The sequence below is a fragment of the Haliotis rufescens genome, unplaced genomic scaffold (assembly GCF_023055435.1).
Source record: "Haliotis rufescens isolate VD_foot unplaced genomic scaffold, xgHalRufe1.0.p SCAF_9, whole genome shotgun sequence".
Lineage (NCBI taxonomy): Eukaryota > Metazoa > Mollusca > Gastropoda > Lepetellida > Haliotidae > Haliotis > Haliotis rufescens.
Genome location: NW_025964383.1, coordinates 33,524,510 through 33,549,079, shown reverse-complemented (window position 1 = coordinate 33,549,079; position 24,570 = coordinate 33,524,510). Strand labels below are relative to the sequence as shown.

Below are 24,570 nucleotides of genomic sequence, written 5' to 3'. Positions count from 1 at the left end.
ATGCGTATTCAGTTCAACCACTGTTCGTTTATCAGTCCATATTTTGGTATTAACCAGGTAACCATAAGTTGTGCGCATGCGCAACCTCTCCATGTGCTTTCTGCAGTCAGCCATTAATCGTGTCTCGTGTATTTCTTAAGTGCAATCGTTAGCCCACCTCCAACCACACCACAACCTTTATTTGCAGGTCATCGATCGGTCCCAGTATTATTTGATATTCTTTTCATCCGTTTAGGTGATGTCCACACCTATTAACACAGATATAATAACTTGCTCATGTATGCATATATCGTGTTATGTTCTACCTCGTGCATTTCCAGATCTGTTGTTTTGTACCACTATGCCATGTACATCATGGGATTCTCGTGGAGCCGGCGGCATGTTTTGTCTTGTCCGAATCCGAGGAAATAAAATGTAAAGAAGTGTGTTCTGAGGATTAGAAATTGTGGATGTCAACTTCTTTATTATGAGGAACACAACGTTTCGGAGTATATGCTGACTCCTTCATGAGCACCTGATGAAGGAGTCAGCATATACTCCGAAACGTTGTGTTCCTCATTATAAAGAAGTTGACATCCATAAATTCTCTTCCTTATGTGTATCACTTCTAAATGCCTTTCAAACACTTGAAGTATGTTCTAATTTAAGTCGAAAGAACTGAGTAAAATGTAATTAACTTTCACGTTTACCTTTTTGGAAACAGTTGATTCGACAAATCTGAAAACAATATATGGTCGTGGTGAATAGTACATATAAAATGTAAATGCCAGAGAATAACCAGTCTCGATTTTCCGCCGAAAAGGATTTCACTGGGCGTGAAAGGAAACAAAGCCGTTAAAATTATATGAACAAAATCAATAACGACACCAGGTGTTCTCGGAAAGGGTAAGCATATTTGCCTGCCATACTGTTAGCACCACCCACTCATAGTGATCAGGTCGCATCTGACACATTATTTGGCCATGCTCGCCAAAATGTCTGGATCACATAAACCAGCAATTGACAGCATGTGCAATACGTTTTTATGGTAAACTGACACACAATCTGCTCGGTCACATGAAACTAATTATCGCCACCGAATCACCACCGAATTATCGAAAGAATGGGATATGCTGAATAAAGCAACTCAAAGACATCTGACGATTGTGTGATTCAAGCAAAACCTATACAAATTGTTCTTACTTTGTAACCCTGCATAAACCCAACATTTTGTTTAATGTAATGGGGTAGTAATCTGTAAAAGGTACAGAGACTGGACTTGCCAGTACAATAAACATACTTCAATGAAACACTAATTAAGACTGATAAATTGAATAGTTGGCTGCATCAAACCAATTTGAAATCTTTATCCAACCAAATCTATGAAAAGAACTAACCTCATTGGGAATCATGTCAAGCTAGTTCTTAGTAAAAATACGAACTCCGCACAATGCGAACTAGGGTATTTATTACACACGGAGTTGACTGTTTTAAGGTTGGTAACGGTTTTACTTCTTTGTGTCTTCCAATGACTCTTCCATGGTTTCCTTGTAATAGGTGGGCGAGCAGCAGTCCATGTTCACCTTCCCAACATAGGCCCTCTGACCGGCTTTCTCTGTGAACAAAAGCGAGAACCCTTTCCATACCAGTACGAAATCGCTGACAGTAGAGTTCATTGTACAGCTCCGACTAAATCAGGAGCATGAGTTTATGAAAAATATCAAATAGTAATTAAAAGATTTCCCGACCAGGTGTTCAGGTAAAGATGAGTCTTTCCTGCCATACCGGATGCACCCGCCACAAAACACCTGCAAAAGCTTGTAAAGTGTTCACCCGGACACAGGAATAATAGAATTGTACCGAACCTAAATTTGATCACTGATACTTGAAATTTGGATGTGTCATCCATAGGTCCACACATACGGGAAGGTATGGTACAAGCCGTAACATAGGGGAGATACCGTCCGTCTGACGTCTTTACTTTGTAAATGTACGCAAGTTGTATATATGTACAACGATAACTAACTGTCGTGTAAAGCATGACTCGCAAAGCAGATCACTTGTGTCACCCTAGATTACTGATAATTTGGCCTTGAAGTATGACAATAAAAATATCATCAGCCCAAGGCTGTCGTAAATGCAAACATTACGTGGTTCATATTTTTTTCTCAGTCAGCAATTCTGTGAAAGGTTCACGAAACAGTAACGGACACTATAATTGATGTTTTAATAGCTTAATACAGCAAAATGGAAAATGAAAATGAAAGAACCATCATTTACCAATAATCTGAAAAAGTAGGTTTGTCGCATCTCTGTGTAATGTAGCAAAGTAGCATGCAGTCGTTGTTCCGTTTTTCAGAGTTCGATCCTGTGAAAATGAATAAGAAAGCGTCACTTTTTTTGTAATTGAAAATGATAACTGGTCATTAATATGTTCAAAAACCTGATTTTAAGATGTCTTCAATGTTTGGAATGTTTCAATGATATTTCTTCAAAGGATGGTTTAAGAATTTTAACTTGTATATTCACATGAGAAGATTCGGGTTAGAATTTCTCTTCAGCGACCCATGCTTGTTGTAAGATGAGACTAACGGGATCGAGGGAGGCTCGCTGACTTGGTTGATGCATGTGATCGTATCCCACTTACGTAGATCGATGCTCATGATGTCAATCATTGAATTGTCTGGTTCAGATTTGATTATTTACAGACCGCCCTCATACAGGTTGAATGTTGCTGGGCCATGCGTTAAACAACAGACAAATTATAGTACAGTACATACAAAAAAAACAGTGCCTTATGGGTACTTATATTCTGTGACAACAAAATGAACAAAATGGAAGCGACGTGTTCATAAACCTATATAAGATAGCTACGCGATAAATCGCAAAGATACATGAAGAACGAAGCGTGGTTTAATTCAGTATGAAACATTGGTATATCATGACGACATTCCTTGAGATTCGAACATGCGCTCGCAACTTGATGACGTCGTACATTGGACGACGTAACTTTTAAGAGGGAAGTGTCCAGAGAGTTGTTTCCCATAGATGTAGCTGGGCAACACAGATAAACGCAATTGCCGAACGATCTCATCCAAACCAATGGGAGGGATTTGACAATACGTATTTGGAGACAAGGTACAGATAATCGACGTGAAAATTATGAGAATATCCGGAAAATACGAAACTTCAACCACGTATTCATAAAACGGACTTGCCCGACAATGCCGAAGTCGGATTGTACTCAGGGAGTCCTCATTATTTAAAAAAGGTACTGTAACATATCTTTTAAGCTTGTACATTTTATTAACATCAAAGAGGCTGCACATGAGGTTGATATCTCATACAAGAAATACACGAGTAGGAGCTGTTTATCGTGCAATAAAACACTGCAGGGAGAATAAACCGCAGTCATTTATTTCTTTAATAATACCCACCAAAGTGTAAAGGTGACAAGTGTAAAAAGTTTATTAACTAAAAGCGGTGGGCAAGCCAAGTAGTGTTTAGTAAATCGGCAACTGGACATTTCATTAACCTCAGAAGCTACGCATGCCTATACATTACTCTCATTGCATACTTAAACTTCTTCTCACAATTCGTACTATTGCGATGTTAGCTTCGAGACCATAGCCTAATGAACAACACGACTTCGTAGTCCAGCTTATCACGGCGGTCTGTAAATAATCGACCTTGGACCAGAAAGATACAGTGATTGATGTTAAGAGAAACGAGTGACTGCGTGAGTGACTGTGAGTACATGTATGAACAGGGATCATACGGCTTTGAGAAAACATTTCAGCTAAAATTTACCGATGGACGCCACAAACAGATTTCCTAAATAGTACCATTTTTTGGGAATCGAACATGGCTCGACTAGTGTGACTAGCGACTGCATTATCCACTGTGCTACCCAGCCGCTACAATTACAATGAGAAGGCTGATCGATGTCAGCAATGCAACTACGTTTGGAACTCCGTCATTGACGTTAAAACCTACAGCACTACAGTAATAACAATGTGCAGAACCGACGTTAAAATCTAACGCATTGACGTTAAAGTACAGCATGAGCGTACATCCCTACCGTATTGACGTAATAATCTGCAGTAATGACGTTTCTATCTGCAGAACAGACTTTATTGTCTAACGATCTGACACACAATCAATGACAACGGTGTTACAAACAATATGCAGAATAAACAACGTCGACGTCAATATTGAAATTATTTACGTTAAAACTCAGTACCATTGTTGAGACTTACCACCACCTTGCTGTAGACATCCATGGCGTATTTCAGATCCTTAAACTTTGCTTCAGTTGGGAATGTGTAGGTGCTGAGCCAGTCGTACAGCTGCAGATCCATTTTGGAGCCAGCAAACGCATACTGAGGAGCATGGATGTGGGTGTCCACCAAACCAGGCATCAGAAACTGCCTGCGATTTATAAATCAGATCCCGTGCGGATTAAGAAATAGAATATGGCTACCAGTAACCTTTTTAAATGCTTATCTCAAGGCTCGTCAATCTCGGTGACTTGGTTGATTCCGCGTTATCCTCTTCCAATTGAAAGACTCGAAAGACCCGCCATGATATAGGTGGAATAATGCTGACTGTGTCGCAAAGAACAAACAAATCAATACGAAACAGAAAACAGCTTACTTAATTCATGGCATCATACATTCTAAATTATCATATAATTATCGCATAATGCCCCAATGAAAGAACATACATTGTAATATATTCGTATATGATGTAAAGGGTAGACATATCCTACACACACACACACATACACACACACACACAGACACACACACACACAGAAACACACACTCACACACACACACACACACACACACACACACAGAGGAAGGGTTGTTTTAATACTACAGTTAAAATTATTCTTACAGTTAATTCTTTCAACATTGAAGCTCCAACTATGTTTAATATAAGTCATAAGACCTACATATAAGTCCTCCATATATATGTTTGTCCAATACTTGTCATGTGTAAAATTTATCTGGGACAGTCTACCATGAAACATCTCTGACGTCATCAAAAGAGGCATAAAGCTGCTTACATCCCTCCGTACATATTATAAAACAATGTTTGATCACCGATATTTCTCATTTTACAGGAACGTATTTGATTTTACTGACCATTTTTCCAGATGTCTGACTTTGTCACGAGGCACGCTGTATTCGCTCATCAAATCGGGAAGGCGTGTTTCATGTTCGATGAAAATTATCTGAATTAGAGACATTAGAGGATACATCAACATACGCATGTTTCGCCCATACCTTGTTCCACAAGCCTGCCACTTCAACGAATACATCAATAGTGGACATGTAGTTTCAACAGTTTTAAATGTGATCAGAGAGAGACACTTAAAACACGTTGCTGTCACCATTTCACTCACATATTTCCAGTGTCAATACTGAGGACAAAAGTATTAACAAATGTGAAATATCTAAATTGTGTACGAATGAATGTGCTATTGTAGAGCATTGTTACAACACAACACAGTTATATTTACTTCACACTGAGTCCTGAAAACCTTCTAAGGAGAAGAATGTTTCTAATGCTGGGAATGTTTCCAATTGTTTCACACAAAAAAGCAGTTTCATCCTGATGATATTATTATGTCATCATTATGTCAAGCAGACATGGCAGAGTTATCAGCTTCCTCGGTCTGGCAATTTCAGAGAAGGAAATGCATTGGTGGTTAAGTTTCAGTTTTATTGGCCCTGTGGTTTCTGAGGACATGTTAACGACGGACAACGGACAACGGACAACGTACAAACAGGTCTCAACATTGGCTCAATGGGCTTTGAGTCAAGCTATCTAAAAACGAATTGAAGAAGCTTTATTTGCATAACAAAGCTTTAACAATGACATGGTTTTCCCACATTGTAATTACGGTTTGCAACGTCTATTGATTCCCGTGGGGTAAACCAATCTATGTTCAATATTGAAGCGGCGAAGACAGATGGTAGTTTACAATCAGTAGAGTGATGTGATCAGCTTCAATGAATGTGTAGAGTTTACATGGCGCATTGACAAAGCATGAACCTGCACCACGTCACACTCAACCGTTGTCCCCTGTTCAATGGAAATGGACTCTTCCGTTGCACATGACACGCCTGTTGTACCAAGACGAGGTGTTCAGACACATTGTTCATGTTACCAGTAGTAAGAAGCATAAAAGAGCAAGATATAATATGGACCTTTTCTGACGTTGACGTATTAGAAGACACAAATGTTATTAAATGTAATCCAAGCGTTCAAATTGGTAACAAACAGCAATGTCTCTTTAATGTTCCAGCGATCGCGTGGCCCAGTCGTCTCAGGCACCGCAATTCTACTGCGTCACGGAAAACCTTAGGTCTTGAGTGCGAACAAGATTTGGTTTCTAGGTTTGCCAGACACATGTTCCTGAGTTTCACAAGACATAATCGTCTAAGACCCGCGTCACGTTGGGCGTACCTCAATTCACTCACTCATGCACTCATTTTGCGGTTCAACAAATTCAAATTGAGTGTTTCAGCGTCATGGCTAAAATACAACTATGGCTCAAAGTAAAATTGTGCACGGACTACCTGATGTCATCTTCATGTCTTAAAATAACACCTTTGGCCAGGGCCTCAATCATATTGTAAAGCAAACGTTACCCTCCTAAACCCTCTTAAACTGTCAATGTCAACCGTTTTAGCCCTCCGACTTGGTTCTAACAAGAATTATTACGTGGTTGTGTTGTAAAGAACGCAATGCTAGCTCTCACACATATGAACTCTTTCAGTGTTTTCAGGACAGTTGACATTTTGCAAAGCTTTCATCTTAATTTGAAATTTAGCATTTCTGTTAGGCCAGAACAGGTAAAATATGTGAGAAACTTTGGAACAATCATCTTGGTGTCTTATACTTAAATGCTTCCACAACAGTTCGAGTTATTCTGGGCAAATCGTAATTCGTACCCACGACTATAGGATTCTGGCACGACAAAGAGACGCATGCAAATTGCGGCGCCTAAGATGACTGGGCCGTATAGATACATACATATAAGATCAATTAGATAAACTTTTCATAGAAAACGTTATCTTTAAGGTCTAGGAAGATGTAAAATCAAAATTATACACAATAAAAAAAATAGATTAATACTGACCTACTCACAATCATTTGATCGAATAGATAAAGCAGATGTGAAGAGATTAAACTATGAATGACTGAATGGGTTTTCTATTTCTGAAAATTTCAAATATCTGAACACGCAATATGAGCTTCGGTGTGGGGCAGACAGAAGACATGGAAACTTGTAGGAATAAAGCTGCCATAAAGGTCACTCATGGCCAACGTTTCTGTATGTCTCCTGGATTGTGATCATGACCACTGCGTTTTATGCGGGGCCGCATGACACCACACATGGCATGTATGCTTGCACCGGTGGCTGATCTGCAGTGATTGAACCCGTCATGTGATGAGAACTAACGTCGGCGACAATCATCCACAATCATGACTTTTCTTTAATTTGCTTATTATAAAGTCGTGAGCCTTCCTATGTTATTTCAAACTAGCGTGTTCGAGGAATAATCCTGACGCGAGCTTGACTCATCAGCACGGCAGTAGCAGCTTGCTTGCCAAGCTGTGCAAAGTCACGACCGCAAATCAATTAACTTCAGACATTTATAATATTGTAATTACGTAGGGATGTTATGGAATGCATGCTGAATGTAGTTCCAGTCGATGTTAACATTTTGCGTGAAATGTTCATGTAATCATTTATACACCCAGCGTAGGTAATATCGTTCAAATTTCATATCCCGACCGGAATCATTTGTACGAGCTTTATGTAAACATAAATTTAGTTATTCAGCTACAACCTATAAAGCGTATGTCCCCCGATGGAATCGATAGCGGCCTGACATATTCTGCCCATTGAAGAGACGAGTATGTGAATCACATCCTGGGGAATGGTAGCCCACTCTGACTGCAACGCTAAAGCCAACTGCTGTAACTTCATGGTTTGTTTATCCAATTCATCCCACAGGTGCTTTACCGGGTTCAAATCCGGGGATCTGGAGGACCAGAGGAGAACATCAACGTCGTTGTTGTGTAGACAGGCTCTTGTGATCCGTGCTGTATGCGGTCGAGCGTTATCCTGTTGGAATACACCGTTGCCGTTGGCTGCAGTTGGGAGGACGTGTGGTAGGTAAATTTCGTTGATAAATCGTTGAGCCGTAAGATTGCCTTGGATATGGACCAAACCTGACCTGCCATGATGAGAGATAGCCACCCACATCATAATGCGCAGTTTCCGGCATAACGTTCCCCCCGAGTCTGAAAACCCGTGCTCTTCCATCCCCTCGACGGAGGAGAAATCTACATTCGTCGCTGAACCAGACATCTCTCCATCGCAGTTGAGGCCATACTCTGTGTTGACGACACTAATGCAGTCGGTTTCGTACGGTCTGGTCGGTGATTCTGCGCAGTTCGAGTATTTGGGATGCGGTTGATGTGGTAACCCTTCCCGTAGTTGGCGCAGTCGGATGTAGCGATCTTGGGCGGGGATGGTTACTCTTGGCCGTCCCGACCATGGCCGATCACGTGTTGACCCATGCTGTTGAAACCGATCCCATAGCCTTGTGATGGTGCTGGGCGCCATTGAAAACCCTGGCTACAGCTGATCGGGATTCCCCTGCCAAATGGCCAAAACTATCCGTATTGCGTTTCTTTTTTTTGAAGAGTATATGATTGGATCACTGAAGATCAGTGATGACACACTGTATTCGGAAAAGTATATATTTTGTTTTGTTTGTTCGTACGCCGCACTCGACAATAGTCCAGCTGTATGACGGCAGTCTGTAAGTACTCGAGTCAGGACCAGACAATCCAGTTAACTGACATCATGAGCATCGATCTACGCAATTGAGATACAATGACATCAATCAAGTCAGTGAGCCTGACCACTCGATCCCGTTAGTCGCCTCTTACGAGCATACTCGGCTCTTTCGGCAAGGATTGTTTCCTGAAGACCCATTCTAGCCCTGAAATTCACGGGTAGAAAATAACAAGCATGTCCTGCCCTACCCATAGTACCCGCCACTCAAACAATATGCGTACAATAGTTTTTGTTTGTTGCCTGACGCCGCATACCGGTACTCCTGTCACACGACGGCTGCCAATAAACAAAATGCTTAATGGGTGCCCGAAAATGCAATGGTGACGAATATCAACCTACTAAAGTACGTGGAATACTTGCTAGTTTTGATAGGCCAATAAAGCAGCTTTTTTATGGTAAATCACTCTCAACTGACTTCATGTTTCGAGCAAATAAAAGCTATTCTGATGTCAAAACACGGACAATTAAAGTGAGATGTCAAGGGTGTGCTGATCGGGGTAGTTGAGCAATAGTATTCCAGAATCCACAACTCTCTGGTGGCTATAATAATATGGTCTATTTTGGAATGCTGTCATGCACACCACGCATATATTTGTCTTTTGGGAACATCAGTATTAAAACTGACACTGACTGGACAGAGTATCTGGAGATGTGAATTGATCCTACCCTCGTAATGCACGGAATCTCCCTATCTTGCTTTGGCAAATGCTGAAAATCCGCCAGTGTGTCCAGTTGCCATGTTAAAATCCCCATGCAGACATTACCTTCTGTTTTGTCAAATGTATGCCCCTCCTTATCACATCTGGTTTAAGATCGAGAAAACCAAAGAAAACAATCAAATTCAGGAGTGTAATGAAAAACATGACTTTCGGAGCCAACATCACAGAAAAACGACTGACGATCCACAGACGATCGAAAACACCTGATACAAACGTTGCAAAACAACAACATTGCACCAACGCATATTATACAGCTGTCGGGGAGTGAAATTGTTCAGAGCGTGAACAATTATTCTCGCATTACTCACGCAGGGCATGAGGCAGTCTGGTCTCTTCATCCGAGAATATGTCAAGGCAAATTTGTCACTACCGTCGATCCACTGTGCAGTCAGCGTCAACGTCGACAGTGCAGTCAGCGTCAACGTCGACAGCAGAGCTTGTCCCCGAAGCTACATCCCAAAGTAGCGCACATCTTACATCTCTCACCAACACAAGCACAGCCGTGTCGTATGATTTTGTTCACACAATATTTTGCAGCTCTATATACGGTGGGGTCTTCCATATCTATGATGGGAATTTAACGAATCCTTCTGTTTCATTTGACAGGGAGCCAGTCCTTAAAGGTAGACACACTGCAAACTTTCCCGTTTGACGATGAATAGTCAGTCCACATGTACGAATTGCCATAGTTCCATGTTCTTGTTCCAATAGTTCTTGTTTCAGGAGGGGCGGTCGGGTAGCCTAGTGGTTAAAGCGTTCGCTCGTCACGCCGAAGACCCGGGTTCGATTCCTGACATGGGTACAATGTGTGAAGCCCATTTCTTGTGTCCCCCGCCGTCATATTGCTGGAATATTGCTAAAAGCGGCGTAAAACCATACTCACTCACTCTTGTTTTGTGCAATATCTTATGGCTAGTGCTCCTGCTGGCCTTCACCTGACCTCGTGTTTTGAATGTTCAAAATTCCGTCTGACGGGAATGTTCTACATCAAATGATGTTTATATATTTGAGTTACTCATAATTTATATAAATAAAATGCATTTTCAAGTGACGTTTGTGTCAGTCATATTCAAATACTGACGAAAGACGCCTTTTTCGGGGGCACTGTTTTTCGTATGCATACTGCTTGAAGGCGCGATAAGTTTCACTATTCAGCGGGCACTGTTTCCGTATGCATACTGCTTGAAGGCGCGATAAGTTTCACTATTCAGCGGGCACTGTTTCCGTATGCATACTGCTTGAAGGCGCGATAAGTTTCACTATTCAGCGGGCACTGTTTCCGTATGCATACTGCTTGAAGGCGCGATAAGTTTCACTATTCAGCGGGCTCCTGTGAGACAAACAAAATTATTCCCGCCTCTAGGGAAATATTGCTTTTCTGATACTCGGTTCGTAGAACAATATGACACACTTGCGAGAGTGTTCATCTCTACAGGTATCACCAGCTGTTGTAGAAAACGGTATGGCATACAGCAAGATATTGCTGCAATTAGTTTTGAAATATGTGTACTTGGAACTTTCATTAGACTTCCAATAATACAAAATTATATCAACTGTTGGTCTCAGTTTATCAAAGCCTACAATGAGAAATGACAATGAAAGGATAAATAAAACGGGATTACACAGTATTTCTGTTTTCACAAGGTGTGAGATTAATTTGGGACGAAACACCAGAGTAATGTAGGTCCCTTGAGGACGGGTACGTTGCTGACAAACACAGGACCAGCGCTTGTTAGCACCAAAACCAACCTATCCCTAACTTACATTTTGAGAACGCAAAAAGCAACCACAGGAGACGGATTGTATTGCCAGACTAGTACTTGTGCTACACTGAACTCACTGTCTCGCAGGGGGCACGGGTGGCCCAGTGGTCTCTGGCGCCGCGATTCGCTGTGCAGAGTTGCGTCCCTTGGACACGCCAGAAAACTATGATTGTGGGTTCGAATCCCGGTTCGCCCCGATTACGTTTCTAGGTTTGACACGCCGTGATATAACTGGAATACTGTTAAAATCGGCGTTAAACCCAACTCACCACCACCAATGTCTCGCGTGGAATTGATTTAAACATATTTTAATCACAAGGAAAAGGAATGGGCACAAGTTTTCACGACTTAGGTAAGCCCTCTCCCAAAAGAATACAATCGTGTCGAATGCCTGAAAGGATATCACCTGTCCATAACGGAGAAGTTGCATCTGACTATTTAAGTGAGTCAGTGAGTATTGTTTTACGCCGCTTTTAGCAATATTCCAGCAATATCACGGCGGGTGACACCAGAAATGGGCTTCACACATTGTACCCATGTCGGGAATCGAACCCGGGTCTTCGGCGTGACGAGCGAACGCTTTAACCACTAGGCTACCCGACCGCCCCTGACTATTTAAGAAATAAACGACGAGAAGGGGTTGTTTATCGTACAGTAAAACACTGCAGGGAGAATACTGACGGGGGGCGCAGTTACGAGTTGTTATTCTCCCTGCAATGTTTATTTCTTATATGAGTCGTTTATTTCTCATGTGACATATCAACAGTATGTACAGCCTCTTTAAGGACGTTGATAAAATGTACAACCTTTAAAATTATTTACCCAAATTGTAATAATGAAGACTTCCTGAATACAACCCGGTCTCGGAAGTGTCGGACAAGTCCAATTTATGAACAGGTGGGTTACGTTTGGTATGACCCGCATATTCTCACAATTGATTATCTGTACTTTCTCCTAATACCGATTGTCATAATTATGATTCCTACTTTTGGATGCGATCGTTTCGCCACTGCCTTTAACTGCGTAGCCCAGCTACATCTATTGGGAACAATGTACTTGACACTTACCTGTCAAAAAGAACGTCGTCCGGTATACGACGTTACCGTGTTGCGAGCGCATTTTCGAATCTCCAGAAATGACGTCATGATAGAACAATGTTTTATCGCGAAAAAGAGTTTCGTTCTTCATTGTTCTTTGCTAGTATTTTACTCATCTGAGTCTCTAATGTTTTGTTTTAAGTACATGTATATCATCTATCAGTTCATTTGACTCGCGAGGCGCTTGGTCAATCACAGGAGTCAACAAATGCAGTCAGACGCCATGTGTGGTTACTCCAGTATGCAGATTAGCTATGACGTCACATGGCAACGTGATTGATACTGGTCCATCGTTCGGCACAATATGGACATTGTCAAGTTACGTAGTCAAGCACTTCGCCCAATAACTTCCGGTTTGTTTTATGAAATTGTATCCATTTTGGTTATCATGACATGCCTAAGGTTACCTGTTTGGTATTAGCGGAAGTGATCAGTGATGCGCCATTGGTGGATTTTCAAACTGAACATCACATAGATGTTTTAAATAATTTAGGAACCGAAAAACTTTGTTTAACCATTTATATTGGGCAATTTCAGCATTTGAAATGGCCTTTCGGGGAAGTTTAAACGTGTGTCTCTAAATAAATATTTACTTTCGCTGGAGACTCGATACCACAGGCGGACAAATCAGAATGCAGGGTTCTAAACATTTTTCTAACTTTTAAACTGTCATGGGTGTGTTAGTACTGACTACTAAGTCACCGTATACTTTCACTGTGCATTTGTTACGTACAATCTTGGGGAAAACAAAATCTTATTACTTTCTGTACAATCATGGAAAATCCTTATTCTTAGCTAGGCATGGATAGGTTCTTTTCAGCTCCTTGTCTATCGTATCTTATGCCCGTTAATGAGTTGCATGCTTGCTCTCTGCAATTTGAGATGGACATTGTTGTGGACTGCCAACATGGACGTGGTTGGCTTGATATTAACTCTCCGTCAACAGGGTATCGGCTTGTGAATGTGTGTCCTGTCTGATTAGCGTGTCAGGTGCCACCTAACGAGTTGCAGTATTTCTTAACGCTCGTGGTTGTCCGGGATTGCCGGTGTTGGCATTGATTGTCGTTATTTTAAGGGTAGACTAGCAGTCACTTACAAGGCATATATTGAGGCGAAAAAAAAATCAAGATTTTTCTTGTTCAATATTGAAATGTTCCCTTATTCCATGATTGTACAGGATAAACTTTAAGATTGTTTGTTCCAAGATTAGACATAACACATTCGTTTTAGTTTTAAATTAACCTACCTTGCCCCTCTCAACTCCAATAACCATGTCGTTGTGAGTAACCATATCCTTTTCTTTCGTTGAGTGTACAAACGAGCCATGGAAAATAGTGGGTGTCCCAGCCATTGTGGATCCTATATGAACAGTCCAAACAGTCCAATGAAAGAACCAAACATTCATCAAGTTACAGATTAGATTGAAGTTTAAGAAGGGGGACGGTCAAGAAATAGAAGCTTGGTCCGGTGTGAGGAGTTACGTGAATGTATTGTGACAGGATCCGAAGGATATGGGTTCAAACCTTGTCCAGATAATGTATTTTTTGTGTGTCTCATAACCGTGTATTTCACCCAATGGTAACGTCTGCGATCTAGCACCTATACGATACAAGTACTTGGTATCAAAGTATGGAGCTGCACTCGAACATATAATTGTGATAATCTTCTTCCCTGTGATCAAAGGATTCAAATAAAGCAAACCATATCTAAATATTGATGTTCATTGATACCTCAACCGAAACAAGAGAATACCTTTGATGTTGACAGGCTCCAGTGTTTCGCACGCAACACTCAGCGAGAAGAGCTGGAATGGTGGCGAGCCTGCTGCCTCATAAGTATATATCTAAATAGATGTATGTGTAACAGGTGTGGCTGAATATGTTTATGCCAATGAAAGCTAGCATCAGCAAAGTAGAACATCTTGCGTACGCATATTCAGTGTTCGTGTACTTCCAATTTAACACCATTCGCAATACGCTAATATACCCTCGTACACTGTCTTAATGAGTCCAACAATACGCCTCCTATGCATGTCTTAAGGAGCCCAGTAATACGCCCTCCTATTCATGTTTTAAGGAGTCCAACAAAACGCCTCCTATGCATGTCTTAAGGAGCCCAGTAATGCGTCGTCCTATTCATGTTTTAAGGAGTCCAACAAAACGCCTCCTATGCATGTCTTAAGGAGCCCAGTAATACGCCCTCCTTTTCTTGTTTTAAGGAGTCCAACAATACGCCTCCTATGCATGTCTTAAGGAGCCCAGTAATACGCCCTCCTATTCATGTTTTAAGGAGTCCAACAAAACGCCTCCTATGCATGTCTTAAGGTGCCCAGTAATACGCCCTCCTATTCATGTTTTAAGGAGTCCAACAATACGCCCTCCTCTTCATGTCTTAAGGAGCCCAGTAATACGCCCTCCTATTCATGTTTTAAGGAGTCCAACAATACGCCCTCCTCTTCATGTCTTAAGGAGTCCAACAATATGCCCTCCTATCCATGTCTTATGGAGTCCAACAATACACCCTCCTACTCATGTCATAAGGAGTCCAACAATACGTCCTCCTATTCATGTCATAAGGAGTCCAAATATACGTCCTCCTATTCATGTCATAAGGAGTCCAACAATACGCCCTCCTCTTCATGTCATAAGGAGTCCAGTAATACGCCCTCCTATTCATGTTTTAAGGAGTCCAACAATACGTCCTCCTATCCATGTCATAAGGAGTCCAACAATATGTCCTCCTCTTCATGTCTTACGCCCTCCTAATTTACTTCATTTGACGCAACATCTTTAATAGAGTAATTAGATACACCTTTGATGTGATTAAACACAGGAGAACAAGCATGTGTGGCCTTGTTCAGAGTGCTATAAGTTCTCTAATCTCCATCATCATGTTGAGAAGCGGTTGGGTAGCCTAGTGGTTAAAGCGTTCGCTCGTCACGCCGAAGACCCGGGTTCGATTCCCGACATGAGTACAAAGTGTGAAGCCCATTTCTGATGTCCCCCGCCGTGATATTGCTGGAATATTGCTAAAAGCGGCGTAAATCTATACTCACTCATCATGTTGTCCAAACGTGCATGCAATTGATACATTACTCCTTTAAGATAAACTCGAGAAGGGGCTTGGTTCACTTTCATAAACAGCAGAGATTTTAATCCACGTTCCCCATGTTAGAGCAATTTACAGTATAAATACAGACCACAAAGCGTTCTAGCTCACATATCACATATTTACCACAATATAATGTTTTAGATGTTCTATAATGTGTCTAGAAGTATGAATCTATTTTAAGTTTGAGAAAATAGTTGGCACGACGGCCATTCTAATTCACGAACCGATAGTTACTTTTATATAACATGTCATGCTCGGTGATGTGGTAGACATTATCGTGACATTAAAGTATTGCCATCGATTTATATACGTGTAACGTTACGAGAGTCACTTTAACGCTTAGATCGGTCTCAATGTGACACGAGAGAGAGAGAGAGAGAGAGAGAGAGAGAGAGAGAGAGAGAGAGAGAGAGAGAGAGAGAGAGAGAGTTGGGTTTAACGCCGCTTTTAACAGTATTCCAGTTAAATCGCGGCGTGTCAGCTTAATGTGGGAGGAAAGCCCGAAGTGATGCAGGTCTCCGACGTTTACCACTTCGGTGAAACCCATGAGCACGGGTAGGTGCTGACAAACCTAGAAACATAATCGGGGCAAACCGGGATTCGAACCCACAATCATAGGTTTCAGACGTGCCCAAGGGATGCAACTCTGCACAGCGAATCGCGGCGCCTTAGACGACTGGGCCACCCGTGCCCTTCAATGTGACACGAATATCACGTGCAAGAAACGAGCATGTGCACTGATGGAAATATTGATATACTCTGCCTTATCAAAGAATGATTTTCTCATTAAATGAGCGCCTACCTTCAATCACTGGTTTGCCTGGTCCAGACCTGATTACTTCTTTATATTCACAGAATGTATTTGAGACATGTTGAATTAATAGCATGTAGATTCGCAAAAACAAAACAGATTTGCTTAACGTTTTACAATGACAGGAAAGAACAGCTTCAATTCTGTTAAAATATTTTATTTTTCAACTTTGTACACCACTATTTCACATGACACATTTTAGGAAAAATGTCATTCTTTGATCCATTGGGCTTTTGTTACAAAACATGTTGACCACAGATACAGTTACCTGTCAATATTCAGCGGTTTGGGGCAATTTGTAAAATATGAAAGCAAATGCCATCTGAAGTTTACTGAGAAAACAATATGTGAAATGCTAGACTTCCTCATTGATAACTTCATTTAGGGGTAAGACATTTAGGCAAGAGGTATGCATAACCATGGGCACCTATTGCGCTCCACTTCTTGCTTATCTATTTCTTTATGCATATAAATACGAAATTCTGCTCTGATTGACAAAGTCAAAACAAGGTAATTTGGCCAAGAAGTTTAACTTAAGCTTCAGGATTATGTATGATCTGATATCGTTCAATAACCATCAAATAGCTAATTCCCTTCCACACACCTGAACTAGAGATAATGGACAAGAGGGATGACTTCAACTTTTCAATAGTCAACTGTCACTTTATGTCGACCAATATTCCTGCAGCTCCTACATTTCACATTTTTTGCGTTTTCAAAGATTTCAAAGGGTGTCATACAACTCTTCCTTGATGGAGATTACAACATGCAAGGCCACGGTAAAGCTTTCAAAATTACCAAATTTGTCGCTAGACGTATGTCCAACTCAAGTCTCTATTTTGACTTGTAACATGTGTTCACCTTCTAGCGAATACCTGGCAGCATCTCTATTTGAAAGTGATAAACACCCAAACTATAACATAAGCTCCTGTACAACCACGATAGTTTAAACGCTTGCCTGATCAAATAAGAGAATACAGACTCCTGACTAATCGATTCGCATCACAAGAAAAAAGATACCTGAACTAGGTCTATGGTTATCCTTCTGTATACACCGTGATTGAACACTAATATCCTTAATACGATGAATACAAATATTAAGTCAAATTAGGCTTTTGGGGTGACTTTTTAGACTGATTTACCAGTTTTAAGTGGACGCAAAGGTCTGTTGACTGGAGTCAAAAGATATAATTTAGAAAATGGTTTGGCTTCAAATATATTTTTGTGTGGATATTTCCTGTCCGCTTTTGTTTCTTGTGTCAATAAGCCCGTACACGTTTACGAAAACGTAAATAAATGTTTACTCGCCCGTATAAGTAATAAAGTCCATATAACCCCATCCACCACAACCACCACCACCACCACCACCCACCCCTTATACATGACATCGGAAGTCGTGGGACCGAATGACTGCTAATTTACTGGCCAATAAAACTTGACCTGTATCTCCACGTGTCCACCCTTTATCGACAATGGCCTATCAAGCACTGCACACACTCTAGCGCGGCTAAAGTAAAAGGAGGGAGCATTTGGGGATCACAAAAACACACACAAGTGTTAGAGGAATACAAATCGACCGCGAAAGCCATTATATTTGGGTTTGATAGTGGTGTTATTAGTGTCACACATATCACCCAATGATCAGTTATGAAGTTGTAATACATTAAGTGTACCCGATCACCAAACCTGATTTGTATGAATGTTAAGTACAAAGTAGGGATGTGCACCAATGCAACCCTTCCTCCACTGGTACCCGGTATGACACGTCTCACGTGACTGCATTGAACTAGACAGCTCGTTCGTGACTGTGTGACTGATACGGGAATACTGACTTGCTTTAAAGGGTGTGTGAATCACTGTGGTGTGCCTGCTTCCATCATCAATGCACGACTCAAATGATAGCGAAACACGTCCTCAATAACCAAGTCGTTTGTCGTGTTTCAGGAACTCACTAATTAAAACCTACCAACCAACCAAGCACCGACAACCAACGATTCATTCATTCATTCATTCATTCATTCATTCATTCATTCATTCATTCATTCATTCATTCATCCATTCATTCATTCATTCATTCATTCAGAGATCGATCTATTTTCGTGTATCTCATCATGCCAATGATTTGTTCCTCTATGGTAATGGCAGAGAAATGACTATTTCTAGCCCTGAAATGAAAAGGGTTTTGCCGCTTTTATTTATATAAATGTCCCATCTGTGTATAATTAATATCAACAATTTGACCCAAGACGTCTTCAATTCATATACTTCAGGATAAAACCAGAAATTGCGAATGAATGTGCGTGCGTGCGTGCGTGCGTGCGTGCGTGCGGCTGCTTGTTGTATGGACCAATGCTGGTTTAATAGTGTTTGCCCACTGCAATACTATGCCGCAGTTTTAACATTGAAACTCAACTCAGACACAAAATATTGAATTCAAGCCGATCAGTCCTTGTATCCCCTCAATACCAGGAAGGGGAACAACAAGTGTCATGTTTAAACGTCAAAAGGTATGACGCGGAGGCCTGAAGAGTGATTAGGAAATTATTATAGTCACATGCAAGAATGTATTCCCAGTTGAATGTACCCAAACGTATTCGCGGAACAGACATGCAGATAGCCTGCCACCCCGCACCAACGCACAAATGAACTTCATAGACTGGTGGGTAAATGTTGTCTTGTAAAAGGAATCATCAGTCGGCCGAAAGATGCAGCAGCATGTTATTAAAGTCAAGCACTTTGACAGGGGAATTGAACCCGGGTCTTCGACGTGACGAGCGAACGCTTTAACCACTGGGCTACCCCACCGCACCACTCTTTATGTCATATGATTGATGTTATTTTGCTGTTTTGCATCCAAGTCATGGCGGTTGTCATTTCCATTCCACTTTTTCCCATAAGTATATTATAACTTTGGGAGTGTGTTAGGAGTTTGAGCCGCTCCCCACCCTTGCCCGCCCAGTCTCCCCATCAGTTACAATAAACTATTCACTGATGATTGCTGACTTGGGCGTAAATGAATAGTGTTTCACAATATCACTAGGACATGGAATTCGTGACAAAAATCCTACATGAATACATGAATATATTGAAGTCAGTGCGATGTACATTTGTGGATATATATACAATGTATGTAACTGAAATGAGAATTGTGAACTAAAAATAGACTTCAAGGATACCACAATACAAATGCAAATTATCTTTTCAAATATAAAATGAACGTCATTATCAAAACATCATTATAAAGATGTCTGTTTTTAACTCCAGATGCTTAAAATAAATAATAGTGTTTTCAGAAATAAGTCACAATACAATAACCTGGCATGTATCTGTAAATATGCCCAGACAATCCTCAGCCTCAAGTACCTGCGGAAACAGTTTCTAAAGGGCGTAAAAGGTAAAATGGGGATGAAGATTATATGATGGCTCACTGAAACTCAGTGATTACATCAGGTGAAGGGTAAGTCTTAAGCTCTTCCACTGCAACCCATCACAAACCCCGCTTCATGCGGAGATTTCTATTGGATACGGAAAGGCTTTTGTCGCTTAATTTCAGGACAAGTACATATACACAAGAGACACTTCGTTACAATGTTATGTTAGTCATAGGATTTCACCGTGACAGATACAGTTCTGATTGATGGAGTTTTACTGTACATGCACAATCACAATATCGATGTCATTTCTCATAAAGACATGCGGAGATATTGGGAACATATACAAATCATTATATTTGATGGTAGATACAAAAGAAAGTTGAACAAAGCAGTGACAGAATCAGGTCAGCTTACCTTCAGCTGTACTTTTAAAGTGGATCCTTTTTGTTAGAGTAGAGCCACGCTTCTGATAGCTACTGACTACGTGCGCGGAATGCCCTGTATTGATGATATATGCAGCTCCAAATGATACGAGGCACAAAGTTCGCTACACTATGTGTTCAGAGTGTTGATTCTGTTCTAAGGGACACCCAGTTGACATACTGGGGCAGGGGCTGAGGTGACTGGGACAGGATAGTGTTTCAAGACATTTTTTGGTGAAATAATCCCACATACATCTGAATATGAAATGGTCTAACCCTGCGACTAGACCACAATCATTTTAGGTGAGGTGAGGTGAAATGGGGTTTAACGTCGCGTCCAAGTTTATTGCACTTATATAGCGACGTGCATGCACGTGTGTGTGGCTGCTTGTACTCGACCGGACTGATGCCGATTAATAGTGCTAGCTCACTGAGATACCATGCCGCAGTTTAACATGAATACCCCACTCAGACACAGTATACTGACTCCGAGCCGACCAATCCTTGTTTTAACCCCTTAATGCCGAGCGCCAGACAGGGTAACAACAAGTACCATCTTTTAACGTCTTTTGGTATGACGCGGCCGGGGATCGAACTCCGGACCTTCCGCTCTCCGGGTAGACGCTCTACCACTGAGCCACGGAGGCGGTCTCAATCATTTTAGGAGCAATAACTGTATACTCAAAGCTCATAATAATCTCCCCACGCCTCAAAACATCATCACAAACTACATTGCCACACACAGCACCGTCACACAATATAACAACAGACAATATGATCACATACAACAAGCTATCACACACAACACAATCACACAATATAACTACACACAATGTGATCACACACAGCACCGTCACACAATATAACCACAGACAATATGATCACATACAACAAGCTATCACACACAACACCATCACACAATATAACTACACACAATGTGATCCCATACAGCACCTTCACACAATATAACCACAGACAATATGATCACATACAACAAGCTATCACACACAACAACATCACACAATATAACTACACACAATGTGATCACACACAGCACCGTCACACAATATAACCACAGACAATATGATCACATACAACAAGCTATCACACACAACGCCATCACTCAATATAACTACACACAATGTGATCACACACAGCACCGTCACACAATATAACCACACACAATATGATCACATACAACAAGCTATCACACACAACACCATCACACAATATAACTACACACAATGTGATCACATACAGCACCGTCACACAATATAACCACAGACAATATGATCACATACAACAAGCTATCACACACAACACCATCACACAATATAACTACACACAATGTGATCACATACAGCACCGTCACACAATATAACCACAGACAATATGATCACATACAACAAGCTATCACACACAACACCATCACACAATATAACTACACACAGTGTGATCACATACAGCACCGTCACATAATATAACCACAGACAATATGATCACATACAACAAGCTATCACACACAACACCATCACACAATATAACTACACACAACGTGATCACATACAGCACCGTCACACAATATAACCACACACAATATGATCACATACAACAAGCTATCACACACAACACCATCACACAATATAACTACACACAATGTGATCACATACAGCACCGTCACACAATATAACCACACACAATATGATCACATACAACAAGCTATCACACACAACACCGTCACACAATATAACTTCACAGAATGTGATCACATACAGCCAGCTATCACACACTGTCACATGAAACACATCATTACACACAACAGACGATCGCACACGAAACAACATCACAAACACACCATGACTTACAAAAGAAACACACCATGACGTACAAAACAAACACACCATGACTTACAAAACAAACACACCATGACTTACAAAACAAACACACCATGCCATACAACATATAACCACACGTACAACCATCATATCCTTTTACCTACAACACAGACAAAACATTATCACACCATACATCGTCACATACAAAACATCATCGCACCATACATCGTCAAATACAAAACATCATCACACCATACATCGTCACATACAAAACATCATCACACCATACATCGTCACGGACAAAACATCATCACACCATACATCGTCACACACAGAACATCATCACACCATACATCGTCTCATACAAAACATCATCACACACCATACATCGTCACATACAAAACATTTTCACACCATTCATCGTCACATACAGAACATCATCACACACCATACATCGTCACAGACAAAACATCATCTCACCGTACATCGTCACATACAGAACATCATCACACACCATACATCCTCACATCCAAAACATCATCACACTATTCATCGTCACATACAGAACATCATCACACACCATACATCGTCACATACAAAACATTTTCACACCATTCATCGTCACATACAGAACATCATCACACACCATACATCGTCACATACAAAACATCATCTCACCGTACATCGTCACATACAAAACATTTTCACACCATACATCGTCTCATACAAAACATCATCACACACCATACATCGTCACCTACAAAACATTTTCACACCATTCATCGCAACATACAGAACATCATCACACACCATACATCGTCACATACAAAACATCATCACACTATTCATCGTCACATCCAAAACATCATCACACCATACATCGTCACATCCAAAACATCATCACACCATACATCGTCACATACAAAACATCATCACACCATACATCGTCACATACGATACATCATCGCACCATACATCGTCACATACAGAACATCATCACACTATACATCGTCACATACAAAACATCATCACACTATACATCGTCACATACAAAACATCATCACACACCATACATCGTCACATACAGAACATCATCACACCGTACATCGTCACATACAAAACATCATCACACCATACATCGTCACGGACAAAACATCATCACACCGTACATCGTCACATACAAAACATCATCACACCATACATCGTCACATACAGAACATCATCACACCGTACATCGTCACATACAAAACATCATCACACCATACATCGTCACATACAAAACATCATCACACTATACATCGTCACATACAAAACATCATCACACACCATACATCGTCACATACAGAACATCATCACACCGTACATCGTCACATACAAAACATCATCACACCATACATCGTCACGGACAAAACATCATCACACCGTACATCGTCACATACAAAACATCATCACACCATACATCGTCACATACAGAACATCATCACACCGTACATCGTCACATACAAAACATCATCACACCATACATCGTCACGGACAAAACATCATCACACCATACATCGTCACATACAGAACATCATCACACCGTACATCGTCACATACAAAACATCATCACACCATACATCGTCACGGACAAAACATCATCACACCATACCTCGTCACATACAAAACATAATCACACCATACATCGTCACATCTAAAGCATCATCACACCATACATCGTCACGGACAAAACATCATCACACCATACCTCGTCACATACAAAACATAATCACACCATACATCGTCACATCTAAAGCATCATCACACCATACATCGTCACATACAAAACATCATCACACCATTCATCGTCACATCCAAAACATCACCACACCATACATCGTTACATCAAAAACATCACCACACCATACATCGTCACATACAAAACATAATCACACCATACATCGTCACATACAGAACATCATCACACCATACATCGTCTCATACAAAACATCATCACACACCATACATCGTCACATACAAAACATCATCACACACCATACATTGTCTGATACAAAACATCATTACACACCATACATCATCACATACAAAACATCATCACACCATACATCGTCTCATACAAAACATCATCACACCATACATCGTCACATACAAAACATGATCACACACCATATATCGTACTGTGAGTACTCATTTTCGTACCCTGGCTTTCCTGTATAAAAGTTAGTATAGGATGCTTATTTTTCCATTCACTTGCAGCAAGTAGATTTCCCTTCCTATCATGGAGACAGAATGTTGTGCTTTGAGGGTTTCATGTCACACAAGGGGCGGTAGGGTAGCTTAGCAGTTTAAGCGTTCGCTCGTCACGCCCAGACACGGGTTCGATTCCTGACATGGGTACTATGTGTGAAACCAATTTCTGGTGTCCCCCGCCGTGATATTGCTTGAATATTGCCTAAAGCGGCGTAAAAAACATACCTCACTCATGTCATACAACACTGGACACTACTTTTCATATGCCTGTACACATGTATGTTAACACATGTCTCAAGTGAAATTTCAATTGTTGTGT

General features: G+C 40.9%; 1 protein-coding gene across 2 annotated transcripts in view; it reads right to left on the bottom strand.

The window, feature by feature from the left end:
- Nucleotides 1-20,183, bottom strand: part of LOC124111163 (guanine deaminase-like) — a 29,727-nt gene extending 9,544 nt beyond the window's left edge. Inside the window, exons 1-7 of one of the 2 annotated variants that reach the window (XM_046470778.2) lie at nucleotides 20,159-20,176; nucleotides 13,695-13,807; nucleotides 5,133-5,221; nucleotides 4,239-4,410; nucleotides 2,260-2,347; nucleotides 1,492-1,594; nucleotides 690-717 (exon numbers count right to left, since the gene is read on the bottom strand). In XM_046470778.2, the coding sequence (XP_046326734.2) occupies nucleotides 690-717; nucleotides 1,492-1,594; nucleotides 2,260-2,347; nucleotides 4,239-4,410; nucleotides 5,133-5,221; nucleotides 13,695-13,799 (585 nt within the window). In that variant the 5' untranslated portion in view covers nucleotides 13,800-13,807; nucleotides 20,159-20,176. Of the gene's footprint in view, nucleotides 1-689; nucleotides 718-1,491; nucleotides 1,595-2,259; nucleotides 2,348-4,238; nucleotides 4,411-5,132; nucleotides 5,222-13,694; nucleotides 13,808-20,158 lie in introns of both variants that reach the window. The other variant, XM_046470779.2, reaches the window with a different exon arrangement.
- Between the last annotated feature and the right edge of the window lie 4,387 nt (nucleotides 20,184-24,570).